At 47.2% G+C, this 27108-nt stretch overlaps 1 protein-coding gene across 1 annotated transcript; it reads right to left on the reverse strand.

Annotated features, from left to right (window-relative positions):
• Window positions 1-1542: 1542 nt before the first annotated feature.
• On the reverse strand, window positions 1543-26438 carry LURAP1 (leucine rich adaptor protein 1). The gene is made up of 2 exons (XM_088471614.1): window positions 26050-26438; window positions 1543-3099 (listed from the first exon to the last, which is right to left on the reverse strand). Exons 1-2 carry the CDS (start codon window positions 26248-26250, stop codon window positions 2428-2430), a joined length of 873 nt encoding a protein of 290 aa, XP_088327740.1. The 5' UTR covers window positions 26251-26438; the 3' UTR covers window positions 1543-2427.
• Window positions 26439-27108: the final 670 nt, after the last annotated feature.

Raw genomic sequence — 27108 nt, forward strand, 5'->3', positions numbered from 1 at the left:
AAAAGGGGAGAATGCGCCCTGCCCTTTTGGCGGTGGCCCGCTAAAACAACTTGGCAGGTACCGTCCACATCTGTGGGCCTCAGTGTCCCCCAGGTGGGAAAAATTGCAGTGCAGTTATCACCGCCGGTGAATAGATGTCGGACGCATGTGTAGGATATCTATTCACAAAGACAGGAGAGCTTGGGGGCAGCACATCTTGGCCGTAAGTGCCGGGCACGCCATCAAGAATGATGAAAAGGGGGCGCATATCAAAGACACGTCCCATTTCCATTGACCACGCCCTCTTTTCGGGCACACGCAAGTCCTGCGGTATACCTATTGTGCATATAGATTGGTCTATATTAAGGGACCAATTAACATATAACTTTTATTTCCATTTACTAACAGATTCACCATGTAAAATGTAGGTTTGGTAAAACCGCAGCTCCGATACTTGGTACATGAGATGGCGCAATGCAGAGACTTTGGGAAAGATCTTACTAGCTAAATAGTTAATTCAGGCTCCAATTATTTGTCATAAAGAGGAAGGTACGTCTAACCAATACCTCTTTTCCACCAAAAACCCGGGTCCGACCTGGGTTTTCAGACATGGTTCCAAACCAGGTCAGACCCAAGTCAGACACAGTTTACACAGCACCATCGATCTGGGTTATTCTCAGGTCAACCCCATTCACACTGAACTTGGGTCTGCCCTGCTAGACTTGTGAGGTCATAAAAAGTGGGAGGTAACTGCTCCACAACCACCAATCAGCTCATTTTAGGCATGACCCAGGTCAGATAACACGGGTTGCGCCGTTTACACTGCACCATTACCCAGGTCCACCCTGTGTCCGACCCTGGTAGCTACCTGGGTTGGATTGCAGGGTCACTTGACCCGGGTTATTTTTCAGGGACCCTTTTACCCTGAGCTGTGACCCGGGTAGACCCAGCAAAAAACCAGGTTTTTGCTCTGGTGTGAAAGGGGTATAACTAACATACAAAATGTATGGCACCATTAAATCCTGTCGGCGGTGAATATGTTCACTCACTCTTATATGTGAGGCGGTCACCGGAACAATTACCTCGTCCCATACACAAACCATCTGCCATATGTATATTAGTGTACGTGATAATGGAGTAATGTCCCTTCCCTCAATATACGATCTTGTAATAAGGTAGAAACAAGCACTTTGCAGGTAAAACATTTGTATATTATAATTTTTTATTATTATTCATTTAGTAAATGTAACTGTCCCTAAAACCTGAGATTCTGCATTTTAAAGGCAACCTGTGGGCACCTTTAGATAATATTGCCTAATTGAACCAGGATCACAATTATTCATATTAATTGCAGTTAGGCTCATTACCTAAAACAGCATCTGTCCTGTGAAAGTCGACCCATTTACTTATCTGCTGCACATATTATAGTAATGGGAACTTAGGGGTATATTTACTAATGTGCGGGTTCATAGAAATGGAGGTGTTGCCCATAACAACCAATCAGATTGTAGCTATTATTTTCTATCTAGTAGGTGCTAGATAAATGATAAGTACAATCTGATTGGTTGCTATGGACAACACCTCCACATCTATAAACCTGCACTTTTGTAAGTATACCCTTCAGAGTAACCTAGGAGGAGGTTCGAGCTCCATGTGCATTATAATTAATATACAAACATCATTCATGTCTCTGTCGCTGTAAATAGCAATTGTTTTGTCCTGAAACCCTGGTATAACCCAGGTGATTGAGAAGAGCCTGTTCCGAATAATCAGGGTGATCTTGGGGACAAGCAGGAAAAATTTGGGACCCTCGGGTTTAGACGATCGTGCAACAAACCTATCTTGTTTAAGCATACACGGAGACCAACTTTACAGCCTTATTAATAAACACTTCTAATGAATTCACTTAGGGAAAGTTTTATACCGTATGGTAATCCATTTTATCAGTGGGATATCATTTTTGTCTCAATGATTAATTCCACAATAATAAATCACTGTACAGGCAAAGTTGACATTGTGAAAATCCCAACAACCAACGTTTTTTTTTTGTTTTTTTTTTAGTTCTGTCAATCTAAAACTTCTGGATTCCCATCATACAGTAGAAGCTAAACTCTGTTTTCAGTAAAGTTTGTACATATGCTGGTTATATTATTTAATTTTCCCTGGATAAATGTACATATATTAATATTACTTCTTAACAAAAAAAATATATAGAAGATAAAACCTTTGAATAATGTTAGGGGACTTTATAGAAAAGGGAATACATTTCTAGATCTTTAAAACCTGTTCACATCAGCATTACACAAGGACTAAAGGAAAACAGAAAGTTCCATTGCTAGTGTTCTATTCCAATCATCTGGTGACGATTAGCTCAAGTACTCGGCTATCAAGGACACGGCACAATTTGCCCCTGAGATCACATGGTCTGCGGTATATCATCACTGCTGGTTATAAAAACGTCACATCGTCCTGAGACTGCACCCAGCGCCAGTGAGCGTCGTACTCCAGGTGGATCTTGCTGGGCAATTTCACCCTGTCCAAGTCCACCCTCCCATTCTGGCAAGACTTCATTTTAGGCTTTGTCTCTGAAGGTCTGACCTCAGTGCACGCCTCCGGCCCATGTTTCAAAGAGCCATTCGGAGTTGGACCAGGAAGACTACCTTGCGAGAGGCCATGCTGCCTGGACAACTTACTTTTGTCTGTGTTACTCTGGCCCATTGGGGTCATCGCCATATAATCTACTTGATCCATTCTGGAAAATGCATCTTTGTCACCATCCGGATCAGCAACGGTCAGGGGGAGCCCATGTCGATGTGGGGTGGAGGACACGACAGGTTCACTGATGCTCAGACTGTACTCATCCATGTCGTCAGCCAGCGTGTCCAGGTAGCTGCCGATGGAAATGCTGTCCAGTTTATCTGTGGGATCCTGTAGACTGTTCCAGCTTCCGCGGCGAGAGGTTTCCTGGCTCTCGGCCAAACTGTACTGACTGCTGGTCAAACTGCTGCAACGGCTGGTCAAGGTCCCCTTATCCTCTAGGATCCATTTCACAGCCTCAATCCCTTCGTTAACAGCCAGGAGCTGCTGTAGTATCTGGACATCGATGGCTCGCAGACAGGCCTGCCAACAGAAACGTAGCATGTAAGAAAGAAATCACAGACAATACCCTGCACACAGTGACTGGAGTTTTTATATTCATGTTAACTTTATTATGTGTCATTAGTCAGTGACTTGAACCCATTTCTGTCAAATTTCAGTCATGTTCTTGTAAGCATTAAATATAAATGACCATTGTGCAGGTTTGTAATTAACTACAGCACATTTTATCATTAACTATTATGCACCAACAAACTATCAGCTGGTGATTTAAAATAAAAAATTAAAATATAATGGAGCTTTGTAATTTATTTCAGTACACAAAATGCATTGTTTTAAATGTTGTATTGTTTGCGGTCATTTTTTATTGGACACACCAAAAATGCGTCACCGGGTCTTATGGCGGGATGCGTTTGGCATCCCGCCGGTCGGGATGCCAACACTTACATTATTGGCGCCAGAAGACAGTCGCTGATCAGAATCCCAGCGCCAGCATCCCGACCGCCAGGATGGCAAAGGTAAGTAGCTGGGTGGGGGAGGAGGGTTAGGAATAGGCACTAGTGACAGGGTTAGGCACTAAGGGGGGAGGGTTAGGTTTAGGGTTCGGGGAGGGTTAGCTTTAGGGTACGGGGAGGGGAAGGTTAGGCAAGGCACCAAAGAGGGAGGTTTAGGGTAGGGACAGGGAGAGGGTTAGCATACCGACCAACAAGTGTCTGTATGTTAACCGTTTCGGGATTCTGACCGCTAGGATCCTGACTGTCGGTATTTCATAACGATTCCCTTATGGGACCCACAGTACAATTCTGCTGGTCAATTTAGTTGTTTGACAAGCAATTGGTAACAGATAAGTGCATATAGGCCCAGAGAGACTGCAATCCTGATACATATTATCTAGATTGGGTCGGCTGTGAATACAGGGCCTGATACAGTATTGGATGGAATTGCAAAGCTGCAGGCAAGAAACTTTGCAATTCCGTCCTTGCTATTATGTTAATACAGCAGGAGGCGTCGTGCCTCCTGCATGCATTAATAATCCGAGCTGTGTCATGGACGCAGCATTGGATCATCTGCGTGATCCTTGGCCGGCTGAATGATCATGGGGGTCACACAGGCCAGTCATCGCAGATTAGGAAAAGAGACCAAAAAATCTCAGTCAGCCAACGGAGATCTTCCCTCCTCCTCAACGGCGGAGACACGTCTCAGTTTGCAAAACGGAGGCAGTCACCGCCCATCCTCTCCCCCAAACAACAGCAGACTGTCAATTACTGCCAGTCTGCTGCCAGCCTGCATGCGAACACGCAGGACCTGTGCTGCACTGTACGGGTTCGGCGCCTGCGCAGATTCCCGATCATCAGGATAAGGTCCTCAGTGCCTGACTACACTTACTGTGCCCCATAGGTTTCAGCTGTTGGGTCGGAGTACTAAACAACAATATACCTTTCAGATTGGCTACAATGTCTATGGCCAAAGTTAGGGGTCTGATAGGCCCGTGAAGTTTTCATGGCCAAGATCTCAGATTCCCATAAAATCCCCCCTACACAGGTAATTATATTCAATGAATAGCCGAAAGTCACTGCTATACAGATAACTCAAATGTCTAATCAGAGTAAGTTCAATACAGCGAATAAATGGAATAAAGAAAATCCACTTACTGAGACAAACATCACTATAAAGGGACCATCCGATTGCTATAACAGGTAACGGAAGGTGACCTTCCAGGTTTGTGGATCAATAGTAAAACTACATTTATCCAGCATAAGAGAAGAGCATTATCCTGATATAAACTTCCTTACTGGTTGGAGTTTTATCCCCCTGTGACATCGGATACGTTTAATGCAACTGTACTGCAAATTCAGATTTAGGATGACATGTATATGACCATTTTTACCCCTTACTTATATATATACATATATATATATATATATATATATGCTATGGTTATTGAAAGCTGTGTACTGTAAGTATATCAAGCTCAGACTAAACATCTCAAGAAATCACAGAACTCTGGAAATTTTTGAACGATGGACGTTAGCGTCCACATGGACAGCGCTGTGTAATATGATGGCACTGTATATAAATATTCCAGTCATTAGGAACCAGCGTCACTTACAGACTCATGTGATTTTATGTTTTATGAGATATCAGCATTACACCTATATAAAGACCTGCTGTATAAGGGGAGACGTCACTCTAAGAAACCAGCAGAGATATGGTTACACCACCGAGGGCCCCCTCCCCAGGTGGTAACAAGATTTTCAGTCCACGGCCTCGTGTCACTTGGATTAAAGGGTCTAGTTGGGAAGAAATAATCTCAGAACTGCTCTATGGAACGGTATGAGATCCGTGGAAATGTACTAATGATTCCACATTCCTGCAGTCAGTCTTTTCAATATATCAATAAACAATAAATACAATCCTTCTACAAAACTACTGCCTCCTATGTTTATATTAGGACTGTATTCATCATTGGTGCCTCGGGGGTGCATATCGTAGCATTACAGAACGCAATTTACTCTCTATTTATCAATCTGGGGACTCCTTTTAGAAACCCCCTGGGGAAAATCCCGCTGCTACAGTATGTGGGGGCTTTTTCCATCTCACCAGCAGCCTGATGCTGCAGCGAGTTCAGCCAATAAGCTGGGTGCACATGCTCATTGCCACTCCCCCGGAGGGGATCCTGCAAAGCTCTCTGGCACCACAGATCCCCCACTGAAGGGCATAGATAAATTGCACTTACTCCGCAATCCCCATAGCAGACGATGGGTGATGTGGAAACTAAGAGGGACTGCAAGAGAAATCATTGACAAAAAACCCAGAGAAAGGGGTCATCATGGCTTCCTAAATAGCCTCCTTATTCCTGCATCCTGATTGGTGAGTAATGAGACGGTTGGTAGCTTAAGCACATATTGGATCATTCGGTACAGTGAGACGACCCTCATTAGCACTTATTCATCATCTGAACCGGGAAGGAAAAGGAAGGACCCTGGATACTCATCAGCCACTCCAAAGGCTCCTCTGTCCTCCCCCTGCCTTTAGGGAGAGACTGGTAACTAGTCATTCAATGATTGATTCAATTATCCAGATCACATTGTGTGTGACCAGCATGAAGATGCACATTGTAAAGTCACGGATGGTAATTGTTCGCAAATTACAAAGCTGCAGCCACCGTTAAGCCGATGCTATTTCTCTCTATCTATCCAACACTGTGGTCTTTCTAAACAACCATAATAATAATACAAATAAGTTATGCCCGAATGTGACATAAATGAGGTTAAAGTACTGTGCAGTACTTTGGGAGATAGCAGGAGAGTTTGGAGCACTGGCATAAAACAGAATATTCTGCAGACGAGCCATCCACAAACCGGGAAAATGAGGCAATTTACTTTGCACATAAAGATGACCCGGCTACCAGGACGAGAGACAGGATCATTTTCAAATGGTCCATTCATATGAATGGCCAAACTGGGAGGAGTTTCCTGTTCCGCAGGTCAGTCTATCGGCTGGCAGACATACAGGTGGATAATGGTGACTTGCTGCTGTGTTTACTAGTGACATTATACAGAATATTCCCTATATGTTTGTGTTCAGCATTAATAAAGAGAAGGTTTCAGTGATGCCGAAAATAACTTCACTCCCCACCAATGTTCCCCTAACAAGCACAGGTTATGTTAGTAAATGGGTTCTACTGTCATATCAACGTCACATGATGTAAATCCATCAATCTATCGGTTAGTAGTTGATGACAGACACAATGGGCCTGATTCAGAGCCGTTCGCTATTTGTGGTCGTTCGTTCAAAAACAAGGGGTGGCTATTCAAATGATCCGTTCGCAAATTGCAGTCTGTTCCCACCTCTAAGTCTGAACGAGCGAGCAAAACATACGCTCGTTTATTTGATAAAAACGCCCCCTGGCCGCACGCACCATACGTCATGTCCGCTATTTATTAGATTAATCGAGTACATCGTACAGCGTATGAACTGCTCGCTATTCTTGTGGTTGGTGTTTTCAACCGCTATTTTGCGAGCAGTTCTGAGTTAAAAAAAACCAAGTGACGTGGTCAATGACGCTGCTGTATTAATTATGCACTCCCTTAAAACGCCCGTTTTGACCTTTAAGCACGCCTGCGTTCGGATCTCCACTCCCCGTTTTCAAGCACCTTCCCCTGTTACCACCCACATACGCCTCATTCTGTCACTCAAAATAGCAGGCCCTCGCTATATTGCGTACCAACGATATTCGGCCGCACTGACTGGTTCGCGCATGCGTACTAAAAACCGTACGCATGCGCAGATGTGCGAACATCGCTCGGAACGAGCGTACTGCCGCTAGCGAGTGGCTCTGAATGAGGGCCAATATTCGCAGAATCCCGAGGAAAACATCAAGTGTTTCAGTTTAGTAGAACTAGTCTGAATCTTCTGCTGTCGATTAATAACTGGGAATGATCTTCCATTCATGGCATTTAATACAGCGAGATCCCCTGACACTTGCTCTCCAAGGATGGGATAAATATAACTGTCTGAGAAACCCGCCTGGGACACACTGACATTACAGAGATAAAACCGTGCATCTAAGTAGATTACAGAGACATAGGGTTAAGGAGAAAAGACATTTCTAGGGAATAAGGACAAACTCATATTCTGGTCAGAAGATAAAACATGGAAACATTTCAGGGAAGTGGAAATATTCTCTGGGAACGGAAATCTGGATCTTCGCTTCTGAAACATCTCAACAATCGAGAAAATGAATCAACACCAACAGCAAAGAAAATAATCTCGTTACATAGGACTTTTATTTGGTAGCGGAGACTTTTGTGTTAGAAGAAAAGTATCCGGTAAAACATTTTGTGCAGGTTGTGTCAATGATCAATGTATCTACTCATAGGGATCAGTGATCTGATATCTCCTCGTGGCAGAACGTGAAGTTACGTTTGCTGCACTAGGGTACCAGGGGAAGGATGTGTATACGCGATTCGCGTCATCATGCGGCTGGGGGTTGGGAAAATAATGACACACTTAGGTGTCAGAAACTGAATCAACACCCCTATCACGTCCACTTCACAGTGGAAGAGATTCGGGAGGTCAGACTACTCTCCTGGCAGAACCGAAGAAGCTCTGAAGTCTCCTACAGGAGTCGGCAAGTATGACCTGAAGGCTGCTTGTAGTATTGGTCATCTACATTTGGGGAAGTTTGTGTATTTGTGATGGCTAAAGAGAGCTGAGCAGGGGCATTTCTTGCCAGGGTTATAACTAGGTGTGTGTGACATGTGCCGTTGCACAGAGCTTAGGGCCCTGGAGCCTGTATCGCTGTTGCAGGCGGAGCAGGAACAGGGTGCCCGGCCAACTTGTTACGGTGCGGTTTCTGGCTGTGTATGGATTAGGAGTGCTCCCAAGTTTTGACTTGCAAGGCAATATTATTTAACCAATATAAATGGGTGGAGAGAGAAAATTCACTGGGGAGCTTTCTACTTTTAGGGTATGCAGTCGGGATGCCTACCATCTAAATGTCGACCGTCGGCATCCTAACTGTCTAATCCCAGCAAGGGTCTAATGACAGGCGTCGAAATCCTGACGCCTATCATTTTACTTACGCCGGGAGCCCAACACCCCGATCGAAGGTAAGCTGGGCTTTAAGCAGCCCCACAGGAGGGTTAGGCTAGGGGAAGGGGGGGTTAGAGTTAGGCACTTGGGGGGGGGGGGAGAGAGGTTAGGGTTAGGCACCCCTAAAGGAAGGTTAGGGTAGGGAATAAGGTTAGCGGTACTTACCTCAATTAGCAGTTGGGATCTTCACCCCTGTCGGGCTTCCACTGTCGGGATTTGAACCGCCGGCCATGCGGCCAGCGGTACATCATACGGATTCCACTTTTAAGGAAGGTGCTCAGACTTATTCCACAAATTAAACCTATGATTTTTCTTCCAACACCTCAGATGTCCCTGTAATAATGATGTCTCCTCCGCACATATGTAATGGGATGGATTTTGCATCTTCCAATTGCAGTGCTGCGTAAAACGTATTTCTAGAGGCCCTCCCTGAAATGTAACAAAAATCTTCACACAAACAATATGGTCTTATGTACTACAGACAGTGCCAACATCTCCTCACTTTCAGACCACATGTAATAAAGACAGCTCCGTAGTCCCCTCAGTCTTAGGCAGGGTACACACCTGAACGATTTGTAATCGTTCCGATTTCCTATCCAATTTCCCTTGAAGGCAGAACTTCCTAAATTGAGCGTACACACTGTCCAATTTCGCATAAGATTTGACAATTTGTTGAATCGTCAAATCAAATGCGCTGTACAGTGTACAGTGGGCTGATCGTCCGGTTGTCCGTACACACTGTGCGATTGGCACCTTATCGTATGCGTTATCTTATGATTGTCTGTGCAGCACAGACAATCATAAGACGTCGCATACGACCAGCGGGAGCGCGCAATTGTGCGTACACACTATGCGATTTACACGATTCACCGTTCCAATTACCTTAATCGTGCCGATATCGTCCTGGTGTGTATGCACCCTTAGACATATGCAATATAGGCAGTCCCAGTGTCCCCACGCTCTCAGGAACTGTGTAATACAGATAGTCTCAGTATCCTCTCACTCTCAGGTCATGTGTAATAAAAAGTCTCACTCATAGGATACATGTAATACAGGCAGTTGCAATGTCCCTCACTCTTAAGACACATGTAATATAGTCTGAGGACACATAACATACAGACAGTCCAGGCGTCATCTCACTCCCAGAACACATAGAATATAAACAGTGCTGATGTCCCTTTACTTTTAGGACACAAGTAAAAAAGGGAATGGGTATGAAATACCGACAGTCAGGATTCCTCCTGTCAAAATACAGACAGCGGCATCCCTATGGTCGGTATCTTGACAGGGGTCGGGTAAGTTTACTGACCCTCCCCCCTTCTCGGAGCCTAACCCTCCCACACCACACCCTAACCCTCCCAGTTAGTGCCTATACCCAAGTCTCCCTACTTCGTGCCTGAACCTAACCCTCCCCCCTTAGTGCCCGACCCCCCCGGAGGTGCCTAACCCTAAACCCCCCCCTAGGGGTGCCTAACCCTAACCCCCCCCCCAAAACCTAACTCTACCCCCGCATTGCTGCCTAAACATAACACTCCCCCCTCCCCTGCGGCTAACAGCTAAGACGCCCCGGCTTACCTAATTCGGGATGGCCTCTATCTAGATTCCGGCTTCGGGATAAAGATAGGCATCGGTATTTCCAAGCCTATCTTTAGTCCTGTGTCGGGCTTGCGACATCGGGTCTCCGAACTACATCCTGTAAAAAAGAGCCCAAGTGTTCCCTCACTCTCAGGACACATGGAATACAGACAGTCCTGGTATTCCTTCACTCTCAGGGCACGTGTAATACAGACAGTCCTGTTGTCCCCTCACTCACAGGACACATGAATACAGACAGACCTGAGGTCCCCTCACTCTCGGGACACATGTAATACAGACAGTCCCGATGTCCCCTCACTCTCGGGATACATGTAATATAGACAAGTCCTGATGTCCCCTCACTCTCTGGACACAAGTAATATAGACAGTATACTGATGTCCCCTCGCTCTCTGGACACATGTAATATAGACAGTATACTGATGTCCACTCACTCTCTGGACACATGTAATATAGACAGTATACTGATGTCCCCTCACTCTCTGGACACATGTAATATAGACAGTATACTGATGTCCCCTCGCTCTCTGGACACATGTAATATAGACAGTATACTGATGTCCCCTCACTCTCTGGACACATGTAATATAGACAGTATACTGATGTCCCCTCACTCTTTGGACACATGTAATATAGACAGTATACTGATGTCCACTCACTCTCTGGACACATGTAATATAGACAGTATACTGATGTCCACTCACTCTCTGGACACATGTAATATAGACAGTATACTGATGTCCCCTCGCTCTCTGGACACATGTAATATAGACAGTATACTGATGTCCCCTCACTCTCAGGACACATGTAATAGACAGTATACTGATGTCCCCTCACTCTCAGGACACATGTAATAGACAGTACTGATGACCCCTATCTCTCAGGACACATGTAATATAAAGTTATAAACAGTTCTGATGTCACTCACTCTCAGTACACGAGGAATACAGACAGCCCCAGTGTCCCATCACTCTCAGTTCACGTGGAATACAGACAGCCCCGGTGTCCCATCACTCTCAGTACACGAGGAATACAGACAGCCCCAGTGTCCCATCACTCTCAGTTCACGTGGAATACAGACAGCCCCGGAGTCCCATCACTCTCAGTACACGAGGAATACAGACAGCCCCAGTGTCCCATCACTCTCAGTACACATGGAATACAGACAGCCCCAATGTCCCATCACTCTCAGTTCACGTGGAATACAGACAGCCCTAGTGTCCCATCACTCTCAGTACACGTGGAATACAGACAGCCCCAATGTCCCATCACTCTCAGTACATGAGGAATACAGACAGCCCCAGTGTCCCATCACTCTCAGTTCACGTGGAATACAGACAGCCCCGGTGTCCCATAACTCTCAGTACACGAGGAATACAGACAGCCCCAGTGTCCCATCACTCTCAGTACACATGGAATACAGACAGCCCCAGTGTCCCATCACTCTCAGTACACGTAGAATACAGACAGCCCCAGTGTCCCATCACTCTCAGTACACATGGAATACAGACAGCCCCAGTGTCCCATCACTCTCAGTACACGTGGAATACAGACAGCCCCAATGTCCCATCACTCTCAGTTCACGTGGAATACAGACAGCCCCAGTGTCCCATCACTCTCAGTACACGAGGAATACAGACAGCCCCAGTGTCCCATCACTCTCAGTTCACGTGGAATACAGACAGCCCCGGTGTCCCATCACTCTCAGTACACGAGGAATACAGACAGCCCCGGTGTCCCATCCCTCTCAGTTCACGTGGAATACAGACAGCCCCGGTGTCCCATCACTCTCAGTACACGTGGAATACAGACAGCCCCAGTGTCCCATCACTCTCAGTACACATGGAATACAGACAGCCCCAGTGTCCCATCACTCTCAGCACACGAGGAATACAGACAGCCCCAGTGTCTCATCACTCTCAGTACACATGGAATACAAACAGCCCCAGTGTCCCATCACTCTCTGGAAACATGTAATATAGACAGCCCCAGTGTCCCATCACTCTCAGGACACATGGAATACAGACAGCCCCAATGTCCCATCACTCTCAGTACACGTGGAATACAGACAGCCCCAGTGTCCCATCACTCTCAGTACACGAGGAATACAGACAGCCCCAGTGTCCCATCACTCTCAGTTCACGTGGAATACAAACAGCCCCGGTGTCCCATCACTCTCAGTACACGAGGAATACAGACAGCCCCAGTGTCCCATCACTCTCAGTAAACATGGAATACAGACAGCCCCAGTGTCCCATCACTCTCAGTACACGAGGAATACAGACAGCCCCAGTGTCTCATCACTCTCAGTACACATGGAATACAAACAGCCCCAGTGTCCCATCACTCTCTGGAAACATGTAATATAGACAGCCCCAGTGTCCCATCACTCTCAGGACACATGGAATACAGACAGCCCCAATGTCCCATCACTCTCAGTACACATGGAATACAGACAGCCCCAATGTCCCATCACTCTCAGTACACATGGAATACAGACAGCCCCAATGTCCCATCACTCTCAGTACACATGGAATACAGACAGCCCCAATGTCCCATCACTCTCAGTACACATGGAATACAGACAGCCCCAATGTCCCATCACTCTCAGTACACATGGAATACAGACAGCCCCGGCGTCCCATCACTCTCAGTTCACATGGAATACAGACAGCCCCGATGTCCCATCACTCTCAGTACACAAGGAATACAGACAGTCCCGGTGTCCAATCACTCTCAGTACACATGGAATACAGACAGCCCCAATGTCCCATCATTCTCAGGACACGTGGAATACAGACAGCCCCAATGTCCCATCACTCTCAGTACACGTGGAATACAGACAGTTCCGGGGTCCAATCACTCTCAGTACACATGGAATACAGACAGCCCCAATGTCCCCTCACTCTCAGTACACATGGAATACAGACAGCCCCGGTGTCCGCTCACTCTGAGTACACATGGAATACAGACAGTCCCGGTGTCCCCTCAGTCTCAGTACACATGCAATACAGACAGCCCCAATGTCCCATCACTCTCAGTACACGTGGAATACAGACAGTTCCGGGGTCCCATCACTCTCAGTACACATGGAATACAGACAGCCCCAATGTCCCATCACTCTCAGTACACGTGGAATACAGACAGCCCCGGTGTCCCATCACTCTCAGTACACATGGAATACAGACAGTTCCGGGGTCCCATCACTCTCAGTACACGTGGAATACAGACAGTTCCGGGGTCCCATCACTCTCAATAGACATGGAATACAGACAGCCCCAATGTCCCATCACTCTCAGTACACGTGGAATACAGACAGTTCCGGGGTCCCATCACTCTCAGTAGACATGGAATACAGACAGCCCCAATGTCCAATCACTCTCAGTACACATGGAATACAGACAGCCCCGGTGTCCCATCACTCTCAGTACACATGGAATACAGACAGTCCTGGTGTCCCATCACTCTCCAGACACATGTAATATAAACAGTTCTGATGTCCACTCACTCTCTTGATTAAAGCAATATATAAATTCAACAGATTAAAGAGGTTAAACCGAGCAGTATTTTAAGGAAAACATTGCAGTTTACACTGATGAAGGGCGAAGCCGCTAAGCAGTCATACATATAGGCATTGATGTGGCATTTAACAGTTTCCACCATGTGCATTTCCCAAAGCGTCGCTAAACCCTAAATAAAGGCACAATCTGAGTATAGAGGGGAGCATTACAAAAGACCATGCAATGGGTGTGTACAACCTGAAGTGCGTCAGGAATGTTAGACTAGGTTGCACTTTAAAAACAAAACAAAGACATGTAAATTGCAGCAATATATTTAATATTATTAGGAACATAACTGATTTAGACAGTGACTTATTGAAGCTGTAAGGTTCCTACATGTGGATCTGTGTTCTCAGACTGAAGAAAACATGTAAAATCCCATACAGTCTGTAGTAAGGTTGCATCTAGTAATGACACAATGGCCCCCTTCACAGAGCTATTTACTAAGGATCCACACCGCCTTACAACATGATTATGTCACTGTCAAAATGCTCATGGGCTCACTGGCTCATTAACATTTGCGCTGTAGCACGGCAACCAATGAGCATTTGTCCGTTTTGTACAAGTCAGGAAATGAAAGCAGGTGTCTGATTGGTTGTTATGGATTAGTATATACAGTCTGAGTATATGAGACCTAAAAGTCGGGGGCCTGTTTGGCAAGTCTGGCAATCTGGCCAGAGAGCAAACAGGATCCTATTATTCTTACACCAGGGAGGAGCTGACAGCAGCCACCTTCAACAGTTTCTACCCAAAATAGACAGTAAGAACCTAATATGCGACATGAGCCAGCGAGGAGACTTCTCCTGTTACCTGACGTAAGTAGCCTCTGATTACCGTGCAGGACTAATGATAGACCAGAGACTAAACAGGCGGCACATCTTACAGCCGTGTATAAACCTGCATTCATTACATGCTTACATTATATGTGTAATACTGTACAACCTTCTGCAGGATATTAAAAGTAACAGAGTAGTCCACAAGCAAAGGCTTTGATAGAGGAAAAATGTATCCAAGGTGACTTCTAACATCCATAGTAGTTTACAGTAGGCGTTCATTATTCCTCATAATGCACTTATGCCTAGAGGTATCAAACTATCTAAAGAGGCCTTGTGAAGTCGCTGGCCATAGCAACCAATCAGATTCTAACTAGCATTTTATAGAATATACCTAATAAATTATAGCTAAAATACGATTGGTTGCTTTGGACACACCTCCACTTGATCTCTATTGAAAGTTTGATAAATCTAGGCATTATGGGGTCTATTTACTAAGCCTTGGATGGAGATAAAGTGAACAGAGATAAAGTACCAACCAACCAGTACCTAACTGTCATTTTGCAAACACAGTCTGTGACATGGCAGTTAGGAGCTGATTGGCTGGTACTTTATCTCCACCCAAGGCTAGTAAATAGACCCCTATTTTCCTCAAGTGATCAATGACATCAGAACATTAATTTATACAGATTTTATTACAGGATTGTATACATAAAGTTATATAACTTGTTTTTAGGGCTCTATTTACTACAATCCACATATTGAATGCAGATTGTAGTGTGATATTAATGACTGAATTCGCATTGTGAATTCAGGCAATATCACAGGGATTTACTACAAATCCCTTGCAGGGACAGAGCTTGCGATAAAGCTCAGTCCCTGCGAATCCCCTTCGGAGCCTTATCACGGTATTTTCGCAAAAAATACTGTGATTAAGTGCCCGCGCATGCGCCAACCGGTCGCCGCTGCTACCGCCCCGGCGCTAAGTCCCGCCCCCCACGATCGCGGACCACCACTTCCGCGACCCCCTCTCCCTTAATTACACTTACCTGCATGCTCCGGGACTCCAGTGAGTTTCTCCATTCCTCCCATACTGCACTGGGGCCCGATCACCTGATGACCGGGCAGCAGTGCACTATGGGACACCAGCTGACCGGAGGGGAGTCATCACCGGAGGCCCGATCACCAGTCCCTGGAGTCACGTGAGTCACGTAAGTCACTTTTTTTTTTTCTTTTTTTTACAGTAATCAGCTTGCGGTCTGCTTAGACCACACAGCTGATTACTGGGACCGACTCCCGGCTCTGCTCTGCCCGTTAGAGCAGGGCAGCAGTCCGGTAACCGGGGGAGACCCTGGATAACGCCACCTCCAGGTGGCGTTATTATCACAGGGCTTTCCCCGATATTTTTTCACATTTTATTTTTAGTAACTTTGGTCGGATCACATTTCCCATTACAGTTATGGGAAATGAGATCTGTTTTACTAAAAATAAGTGATACTTAGGGGTTGGAGTAGAATTTTACGAATTCTACTCCAATTGCCCTGTAATAACTATAGGTGATACTAAAATAATGTGAAAAGGGTGTGAAAACATAATGTTAATAAATAATGTTAATAAATAGAGCCCTCTATCTTCATGTTAGCACCGTGCACTTCTCACAATCCATGCAGTTCCTCTTTCCTGCCTAGGGGTGTCACTCTCTGCTATGGTGCTTCTAGCACACTGTGGTCTGTATCTCGGCAGTTTGTTGCATCAGCTGAGTGTGCTAGAAGAACCAGAGCAGTGAGCGACACCCTGGGCAAGAGAGAGGAACTGCACAGGTTGTGACAGGTGCAGGGTGCTAGAATGAACACTACTTGTCAACTACAACAAATAACAACAATAGTGGCTATTCAATGTCTCCTACAAGAGAGGCCCTCGCTGAACAGTATGGAAAGTGTAGTCTATCTCCAGTTACACAGCACCTTACACCCAGCTCTAAGAACCGTCTTTACAGCATCAGATTACAAGACACCAACTAGTGAGTGATATCTTAATAAGGGAGCTATTAAGTTTTTCCTTCCTATGTAGCAAGACAAGTTTATGGAGTTGTGTTTAATCAGCCTACCTATATTACTCTGTACTGTGGACGCAGAGATGGTAAACGGGGGGAAATAGCGAGGGATTGGGATGTCTCACCCACAAATCCTATTGTGAAATATAATCCATCACTGTTTGTTTCTGTGGGATAATGGTAGTTATAAAGTAGCTTTAAGTGTGAGTAACCGGCTGTTTCCTTAATGCATTATTTATATACTATATAACCGCAATAGCTGCACTAACAATATTTATATACTATATAACGACAATAGCTGCACTAATAAGGCAAAAACTGCTAATTCATCACCTGTGCCTGGAGTGGGGCACAATGGGTACTGGAGGTACTGTGTGGCACAATGGGTACTGGAGGCACTACAATTTGACATATTGAGAACTGGGAGAACCAACTGTGGCAGAATATGAACTGGTGCACTGTGTGGTATAATGTGAACCAGGGCAATATCATGGGGTAGAAAATTAACTAGGGCAATACACATAACATTAATTAGGGCAACACTATGGTTCGTAAAATGGACAACCGGTGTGGAAAGGGGTGTCTTTTTTGAAGTATAGGGGCAAGGGCCCCTTCAAAATGTTGCTGCAGAACCCACAAAGTTCTTGCTACATCCCTGGTGGCACTGAAACAAAGGGGGGGGGCTGCACATAGTATGGCAATCAGAACAAGGATTTCCAAAACAATATTTTTGTCTTTGCCCTATTGTCCTATAATGTAAGCTGCACAGTTACTCTCTGGATCTGGGAGTGGAACATTCAGCCCCTGGGTTGAGCTCTGGCAAATGCCAGAAAAAAGGGACCCAAACCTTGCCATGTAGCACATGGGATCTAAAGTCCAAAAGACCAAAGTATTATTGGTCCAGGAGATGTAAAACAGCCTTTTCTCTATAGGAGGGGCCAAAGACCCTGCCCCATAAATACGTGTATCTGAGTCATTGGTGTCGAATGCATATCAACACTGAACTTATATATTCACATATCTTCTAGTATACCCATCTCTAGGATTCAGCCCCTGGGACATGGGGACTGCAGCTTGGGCCTCTGAAGACCCAAGTACCCGCTGAAGCACTTGGGTCCCGGGAGAGGAGGAAATAATAGGACCCATGCCATTGGCACACTTTATACTGTTTGCACTGTGCGGGATTGGAAGTTCAGCATCTGCATAATGTTGTATATCACATTATTATCATCATCTGAGGGACTATGATCATATATGTGAGAACATTAATATCCAGAGGCGGGCTGGGCCGGGGGGCAGGGTGCCATGTGCCCCCCGGGCCGCAGCGCCATGCGGGCCGTCTGTGTCACTGTGACACAGACTGCACCGCGTGTGTAGCGCTGACCGGACGGAGTTCGGTCAGCGCTACACAGCACAAACACACAGCCGCCGGCCCGGCAGCTGTGTGTTTGCTTTAGCAGCTGATGAGAGTCTGACAGACTCTCATCGGCTGCTGCTCCCACTGCCAGAGCCGGACATCTTCCGGCTCCCGCAGTGGGTATTAGGAGTGACGCGTCACTCCCATAATGCAAAGCGGCGGACGGAGGAGCTGATCTCGGCGGCGGGACCAGGAGCAGGAGCGGGTGTCAGGTAAGTGTTGTTTTTTTTTTATATATTATGTGTGTCTACTGCGGGGGGTCTGGCACTATAAGGAGGAGACCACTACTGGGGGCACTACAAAGGGGGGGGACTACTACTACTGGGGGCGCTACAAGGGTGGGGACTACTACTACTGGGGGCACTACAAGGGGGGGGGGACTACTACTACTGGGGGCAATACAAGGGGGGACTACTACTACTGGGGGCACTACAAGGGGGGAGACTACTACTACTGGGGGCACTACAAGGGGGGGACTACTACTACTGGGGGCACTACAAGGGGGGGACTACTACTAGGGGAACTACAAGGGGACTACTACTAGGGGCATTGCATAGGGGGGAGGGGACTACTACTAGGGGCACTACATAGGGGGGAGGGGACTACCACTGGGGGCACTGCATCGAGGGACCACTACTGGGGGCTCTATATAAAGGGCAATAGTGGGGGTACTGCATAGGGGGAAGACTACAACTGGGGCCACTATTTAAGGGGCACTGCATTAGGGTTACCACTACTGGGGGCACTATATAAGGGGCTTACTACTGGGGGCACAAGGGGCACTGCATAGGGGGGATCACTACTGGGGGCACTACTCGAGGCCTGCAAAAGGGTGTCCTCTCCTGAAAGGGGGGGGGGGGCGCCGTAGCATGCACGTTTTTTCGGGCACCCTGGCTACACGCTACTCCTCTGCCAGGGCCGCCTGCATGCATTTGCCCCCCAGGCTAAAAGTTGCCAGCCAGCCCCTGTTAATATCCATAGGAGGAGTACAGCAGTGTCACTATATCCTGAGTATACAGTAATGTGCTGCCTGTTACAGGGACAATCGTCTGCCAGGAAGTGGGGGGAGGATTTGGGAACTGCTACAATCATGGGCACACTGCTGGAGGTCACTATAATAGTACAGGCCAGTCCTGTATTATAAATTCACTGGATGATAATTACTCTATTTCCCTATACTGAGGTGTCTACAGGAATCATTGCATACGCACACCACAGGCACCCCGGTCATAATGTACACACCACAGACAGCCATGCCACACTGTACACAGGTGTTACCTGCACACCTTACAGACAGCCCTGCCACACTGTACACAGGTGTTACCTGCACACACTACAGACAGCCCTGCCACACTGTACACAGGTGTTACCTGCACACACTACAGACAGCCCTGCCACACTGTACACAGGTGTTACCTGCACACACTACAGACAGCCCTGCCACACTGTACACAGGTGTTACCAGCACACACCACAGACAGCCATGCCACACTGTACACAGGTGTTACCAGCACACACCACAGACAGCCATGCCACACTGTACACAGGTGTCACCTGCACACACTACAGACAGCCCTGTCACACTGTACACAGGTGTCACCTGCACACACCACAGACAGCCCTGCCACACTGTACACAGGTGTTACCTGCACACACCACAGACAGCCATGCCACACTGTACACAGGTGTCACCTGCACACACCACAGACAGCCCTGCCACACTGTACACAGGTGTCACCTGCACACACCACAGACAGCCCTGCCACACTGTACACAGGTGTCACCTGCACACACCACAGACAGCCCTGCCACACTGTACACAGGTGTCACCTGCACACACCACAGACAGCCCTGCCACACTGTACACAGGTGTCACCTGCACACACCACAGACAGCCCTGCCACACTGTACACAGGTGTCACCAGCACACACCACAGACAGCCATGCCACACTGTACACAGGTGTCACCTGCACACACCACAGACAGCCATGCCACACTGTACACTGGTGTTACCTGCACACACTACAGACAGCCCTGTCATACTGTACACAGGTCTTACCTGCACACACCACAGACAACCCTGCCACACTGTACACTGGTGTTACCTGCACACACCACAGACAGCCCTGCCACACTGTACACTGGTGTTACCTGCTCACACTACAGACAGCCCTGTCACACTGTACACTGGTGTCACCTGCACACACTACAGACAGCCATGCCACACTGTACACAGGTGTTACCTGCACACACTACAGACAACCATGCCACACTGTACACAGGTGTTACCTGCTCACACTACAGACAGCCATGCCACACTGTACACAGGTGTTACCTGCTCACACTACAGACAGCCATGCCACACTGTACACAGGTGTTACCTGCACACACTACAGACAGCCATGCCACACTGTACACAGGTGTTACCTGCACACACTACAGACAACCATGCCACACTGTACACAGGTGTTACCTGCACACACTACAGACAACCATGCCACACTGTACACAGGTGTTACCTGCACACACTACAGACAACCATGCCACACTGTACACAGGTGTTACCTGCACACACTACAGACAACCATGCCACACTGTACACAGGTGTTACCTGCACACACCACAGACAGCCATGCCACACTGTACACAGGTGTTACCTGCACACACTACAGACAGCCCTGTCACACTGTACACAGGAGAGAAATGCAAACCACAGACAGCACGGTCATTGTAAACGGAGTCACCTGCATACCACAGACAGCATGACCACGATACACGAGTCACCTGCACACAACACAGACAGCATTGCCACTGAACACTGTAAGGATATCTGCGCAGCCATTATGTAGCCAACAGGTACTTTAACTCTTTTTCCCAGGGACTCCCTAAATCCTGGACTCATAAGGCCCCTACACACTAGACCAGTGATTTTCAACCATTTTCAGCTCGAGGCACCACTACACAAGAGTTTAAAATTGCCAAGGCACACCATCGGGGCAATGCGGTGTGTGTGACGATAAAACACACACATTGGCTCCCACATAAAAAAACTACACACACATTGGCCTCCACAGGAATAAAACACTATGGTTTCAATCCAATTAGGTGCGATTGCCAGTTTGTTTCTTGAAACTCGCAGACTTCGCAGCGAAGTGCGCTCCCGAGAATTCTCCAATCCAATTAAAAATGCCTATTCGCACTACTCGCAGCGGAGGGGTGCGAATTGACTGCCAAATGAGTTCTGCAAGAATGTATGAAAATGTGGGGAGACCATTCTGGGCCCTCCAAAATGAAGAATTTAGTTAGTCGGACCCTATAGAAGGCAGATTGTGGGCATTAGGAAGGTACTGTAGGTTCTTAAATGGTGTCAAATGGCTGATTTGTGTGTGTGTGTGGGGGGGGGGTTAAATGCAAGAAAATGATAAAAAATAAAATAACTTTTTTCGTTTAATCTCAAACGAATTAAAGCGAAAAATGCAAAAAAAAAAAAGTAGGAAAATGGTGATTTGTGGGTACTTTGACGGCACCTTGAAAAAAAAAAAATATGTATATAAAAAACACAATTATTTTTCAACATAAAAATTATTGTAATTAAATTTGGGGTGCCTAAACTACCGAAAAAGCTGATTTGGGGGTAATTTCAGGACATTTTTTTTTACCACAAAAAATGACAAATGGGGGGGGTGTCCAAGAAATGCCCCGACATTTTAACCTTAAAATAAAGATTTTTCCTTTCCATCTCTCACCCTCAGGGAGGTGCAAGTGGAAAGTTGCGAATTCAGTCTGACTGATTCAGTGCGAGTTGCTAATTGGATTGCAAAATGAATTCGCTATGCGAATTTGCAGTGAAAATAGCAACTCGCACCTAATAGGATTGACCCCTATGTTGGCCTCCTAAGGAATGTGCGCGGAGCTGACCGCCGTGGCACACTGGACAACCACTCGCGGCACACTAGTGTGCCACGGCACAGTGGTTGAAAAACGCTGCACTAGACGATAGTGTTGATGATTTGGCCGATTCTGACGCATTGGAAAAAAATCATTCAGTTTGTCCAGTGTGTACACACTATGGACCTCATTCAGAGCCGTTCGCTATTTGCGGTCGTTCGTTCAAAAACAAGGGGTGGCTATTCAAATGATCCGTTCGCAAATTGCAGTTTGTTCACACCTCTAAGTCTGAACGAGCGAGCAAAACATACGCTCGTTTATTTGATAAAAACGCCCCCTGGCCGCTCGCACCATACGTCATGTCCGCTATTTATTAGATTAATCGAGTACATCGTACAGCGTATGAACTGCTCGCTATCCTTGTGGTTGGTTTTTTCAACCGCTATTTTGCGAGCAGTTCTGAGTTAAAAAAAACCAAGTGACGTGGTCAATGACGCTGCTGTATTAATTATGCACTCCCTTAAAACGCCCGTTTTGACCTTTAAGCACGCCTGCGTGCGAATTCCACTCCCCCGTTTTCAAGCACCTTCCCCTGTTACCACCCACATACGCCTCATTCTGTCACTCAAAATAGCAGGCACTCGCTATATAGCGTACAAACAATTTTCGGCCGCACTGACTGGTTCGCGCATGCGTACTAAAAACCGTACGCATGCGCAGATGTGCGAACATCGCTCGGAACAAGCGTACTGCCGCTAGCGAGCGGCTCTGAATGAGGGCCTATGTGCGCTCCCGTGATGTCGTTCGTCGCATCTTCAGATCTTTTGTACATGCAGTAAGATCTGTCAATCTTGTTAAGAATTCCCCACAGATCGTGCAGTCTGTGCGCTCTACCGAACGACCAGGCGTTATGGTTACATTATATAGTTAACGATCTAACCACCAAGAGATGAAAGATATGTAGTTTGGTCGTCTGTTAGATTGCACAGTGTGTATGCACTAGTTCGTTTGCCCGGGAGTTCAAGGGAAATCGTTGACGACATTGCATCGCTTGCAAGTTGTCTAGTGCGTACCTAGCTATACTGTGTCAATGCTGTAACGCAGATGGGGCTCAAAGCAAATCACACTATAGGACAGGAATAGACAACATCCCAGGGAAGCTGCGGGTGAAGCCCCACACGCCTAGGGGAGCTGCGGGTGAAGCCCCACAAGCCTAGGGGAGCTGCGAGTGAAGCCCCACACGCTATGGGGAGCTGCGAGTGAAGCCCCACACGTCATGGGGAGCTGCGGATGAACCCTATACATCTAGGGGAGATGTAAGTGCAAACATGCCCTTGTCTCCCCCATTCTTAAAAAACCTACCCTGGATCCTAACATACTCTCCAACTACCGACCCATCTCTCTCCTCCCTTTTGCCTCCAAACTCCGTGAGCGTATTGTTTACAACCGCCTTACCACCTTTCTTTCTTCCCACTCCCTCCTTGACTCATTTCAATCTGGCTTCCGTTCTCTCCACTCCACTGAAACTGCCCTCACGAAAGTCAGCAATGACCTCCTTGCTGCCAAATCCAAGGGCCACTACTCTCTGCTCATTCTCCTTGACCTCTCTGCTGCATTTGACACTGTAGACCACCCTATCCTCCTGCAAATCCTTCACTCTCTTGGTTTCCGTAGCATTGCCCTCTCCTGGCTGTTCTCCTACCTCTCTGATCGTTCCTTCTCTATCTCCTCTTAGGACTCCTCTTCCCTCCCACTTCCACTAAAAGTAGGAGTTCCCCAAGGTTCTGATCTTGGACCTCTCCTTTTCTCCCTATATATGTCCTCTCTAGGTGAACTCATTAACTCTTTTCACCTCCAATATCATCTCTATGCTGATGATACTCAAATTTACCTTTCCACCCCTGACCTTTCCCCCTTGCTTCTTACCCGTATCTCCAACTGTCTCTCTGCTATCTCTTCATGGATGTCCCAGCGCTTTCTTAAACTTAACATGTCTAAGACTGAGCTGATCATCTTCCCACCCTCTTCCATTACCTCACTTCCCACAATTTCTTTATCTATTTACGGAACAACTATCTCCTCTATCCCCAAAGTGTGCTGTCTTGGAGTTATTCTTGACTCCTTCCTCTCCTTTAAACCACACATTCAGCACCTCTCGCAGTCCTGCCCCTTCCACCTAAAAAATATTTCCAGGATTAGACCCTTCCTCACCCAGGATACCACTAAAACCCTCATCAACTCACTGGTCATCTCCAGATTGGACTACTGTAACCTTCTCCTAGATGGTCTCCCAGTCTCCCATCTCTCTCCACTACAATCAGTACTCAATGCTGCTGCTCGGCTCATCTTCCTCTCCAGACGTTCTGCATCTGCTTCCCCTCTCCTTCAAGCCATACACTGGCTCCCCTTCCCCGTCAGATGCCAATTCAAGGTTCTTACACTCGCCTACAAAGCCCTCACTAAATCCTCCCCCACATACATTTCTGACCTTCTCTCCCTTCACACTCCCGCCCGTACACTTCGCTCAACAAATGTATGCCGCCTCTCTTGACAACTGATTACTTCCTCCCACTCCCGCCTCCAAGATTTTGCCCGTGCTGCTCCCTACCTTTGGAACTCTCTCCCTCTCCCTATCAGACTCTCCACCTCACTGCATATCTTCAAACGGGCTCTCAAGACCCACTACTTCATCAAGGCCTTCCAGCTCTCATCCTAACCAACATAATACTCTCCCCTCCCTATCTTCCCCTTCTGTGTCACGCCTGTCTGTCTGCCCCCCCCCTTTAGAATATAAGCTCTCACGAGCAGGGACCTCTTCCCTCATGTGCTTCTCCTTACACTTTCTTCTACTCCTTACTCATAAGGGCACCTAACACGTCCCTGCCAACTCCCTGCTGCTTATTGTGAGCGTTTTAATCACTATTGCAGCAATGTATATAATGTCCTTCACTGTACTGTAATTTACTTGTTTGGGCTTTTTTTTTCACTTATTAGTTTTATGTACTATGTAAGGCGCTGCGGAACACTTGTGGCGCCATATAAATAAAGGATAATAATAATAATAACCCTATAAGTCTAGATGAGTTATGGGTGTTACTCTATACGCCTATGGGAGCTGTACTTACAACCCTATATATCTAGGGGAGATGTAAGTGCAACCCTATACATGCCTATGGGAGCTATGGGTGCAACCCTATACCGTGGGGGGGCTATGGGTGCAACCCTATACGCCTAGGGGAGCTATGGGTGCAACCCTATATGCCTAAGTGAGCTATGGGTGCAACCCTATACGCCTAGGGGAGCTATGGGTATAACTCTATACGCCTAGGGGAGCTGTACCTGCAACCCTATATATCTAGGGGAGATGTAAGTGCAACCCTATACATGCCTAGGGGAGCTATGGGTGCAACCTTATACATGCCATGGGGAGCTATGGGTGCAACCCTATACATGCCATGGGGAGCTATGGGTGCAGCCCCATACGCCTAGGGGAGCTATGGGTGCCACCCTATACATGCCTAGGGGAGCTATGGGTGCAACCTTATACATGCCATGGGGAGCTATGGGTGCAGCCCAATACGCCTTGGGGAGCTATGGTTACAACCCCATACGCCTGGGGGAGCTATGGGTACAACCCCATACGCCTGGGGGAGCTATGGGTACAACCCCATACGCCTGGGGGAGCTATGGGTACAACCCCATACGCCTGGGGGAGCTATGGGTACAACCCCATACGCCTGGGGGAGCTATGGGTACAACCCCATACGCCTGGGGGAGCTATGGGTGCAACGCTATACGCCTAGGGGAGCTATGGGTGCAAACCTAAATGAGGTGTAGGTGCAAACCTATACCCCTGGTGGAGATATTGGTGCAACCCTTTATGCCTCAGGTAGATATGGGTGCACTCTATATGCCTAGGGGAGCTATGGATGCAACCCTATACCCCTGGGAATATATAGGTTGAACCCCTTATGCATAGAGATGGAATAGGTGCAACCCTATAGCCATATCACATATATAGGTGCCCAGAGATTTAGAGACTGCCCTATATAAGTAAAGCATACAGTCAGAATGTGATTTGTGGACTCACCAGCTCCAATTTTAACGCCTTGATCTTGTCTCCAAGCCCCTGGTTACCCATCAGCTGCTGCCCTGCACTCTCCGCCTCCCTCAGGACAGGGTCCTCTCTCATCCACCTCAGCAGGCCCTCGGGTGTCTTCCTGCCCACTTTGGTCTCCAGGTCCCTCAGGTCAGGGGGGGCTTCTCCCTTGGCAGCTGCAGGCAGATCCATCGCCGGTAAATGTGGCGAGCTGTGCCCACGGGAGCTGGCACTACGGCAACGTGCAGGGCACCCAGATCCCGGGACCCCCCACTCCCATGCAGGCTGCGGACGGCTCCGGGGGGCTCAGCTGTCGCCTCCACCTGCATGAATGAGAGAGCAGACTGCGGAAGGATAGGCTGCTCCAACCCACAGCTCGCCCCCCGTATTGTTCGCAATAGACGCGCACGCACAGCTGTTTCTGTACGAGCCAGGGAGGGAGTTACACATCTATTACCTACAGGGGGCGTGCGTGGGAACGGCTATTATTACCCGAATAAACCCTGGGAGATAATGTATCACATCTACAGTATGTACACACAACACAGTTTCTTCTCATGGGCTGCAGCAAACACAGAAATATTGCTACAGTGTTCTACCCTGTATATACAGGGGGGCATACACTGTAATCACTACCTACACTGTAGCATGGAGTGGGAGCTGTTTGGGCATAGCAAGTCAAAATTGTATTAATATATTTAATAAAATGTTAACACTTAATATTATATGTTTGCATCCAACCATGAATAAGGTCCTCAGTCTGGGCCTGATACAGAGGTGGATGGAAAAGCAGTAGCGGCTGCGAGTTTTGTTGCAGCAAATGCTGCATATTTCTGCCAATACAGCAGCCAATGGACACCCTACTGAGGCGCCCACCGGCAGCGGCTCTAATCCACTGTGGTGCACAAAATGTTGCACCATCGAGCGGACATCGGCCACACCATCGGACTTCTGAGCAACCCCTTTGGTTGCTCAGAATGTCCATGCAATTCTGATCTGTGTCCCGCAGCGGTAACTATAGGTGTCTTTATAATGGGTGTGTGGCCTAAT

This window comes from Taudactylus pleione, unplaced genomic scaffold, assembly GCF_031769625.1.
Source record: "Taudactylus pleione unplaced genomic scaffold, aTauple2 ptg000115l, whole genome shotgun sequence".
In the NCBI taxonomy this organism is placed as follows: Eukaryota; Metazoa; Chordata; class Amphibia; order Anura; family Myobatrachidae; genus Taudactylus; species Taudactylus pleione.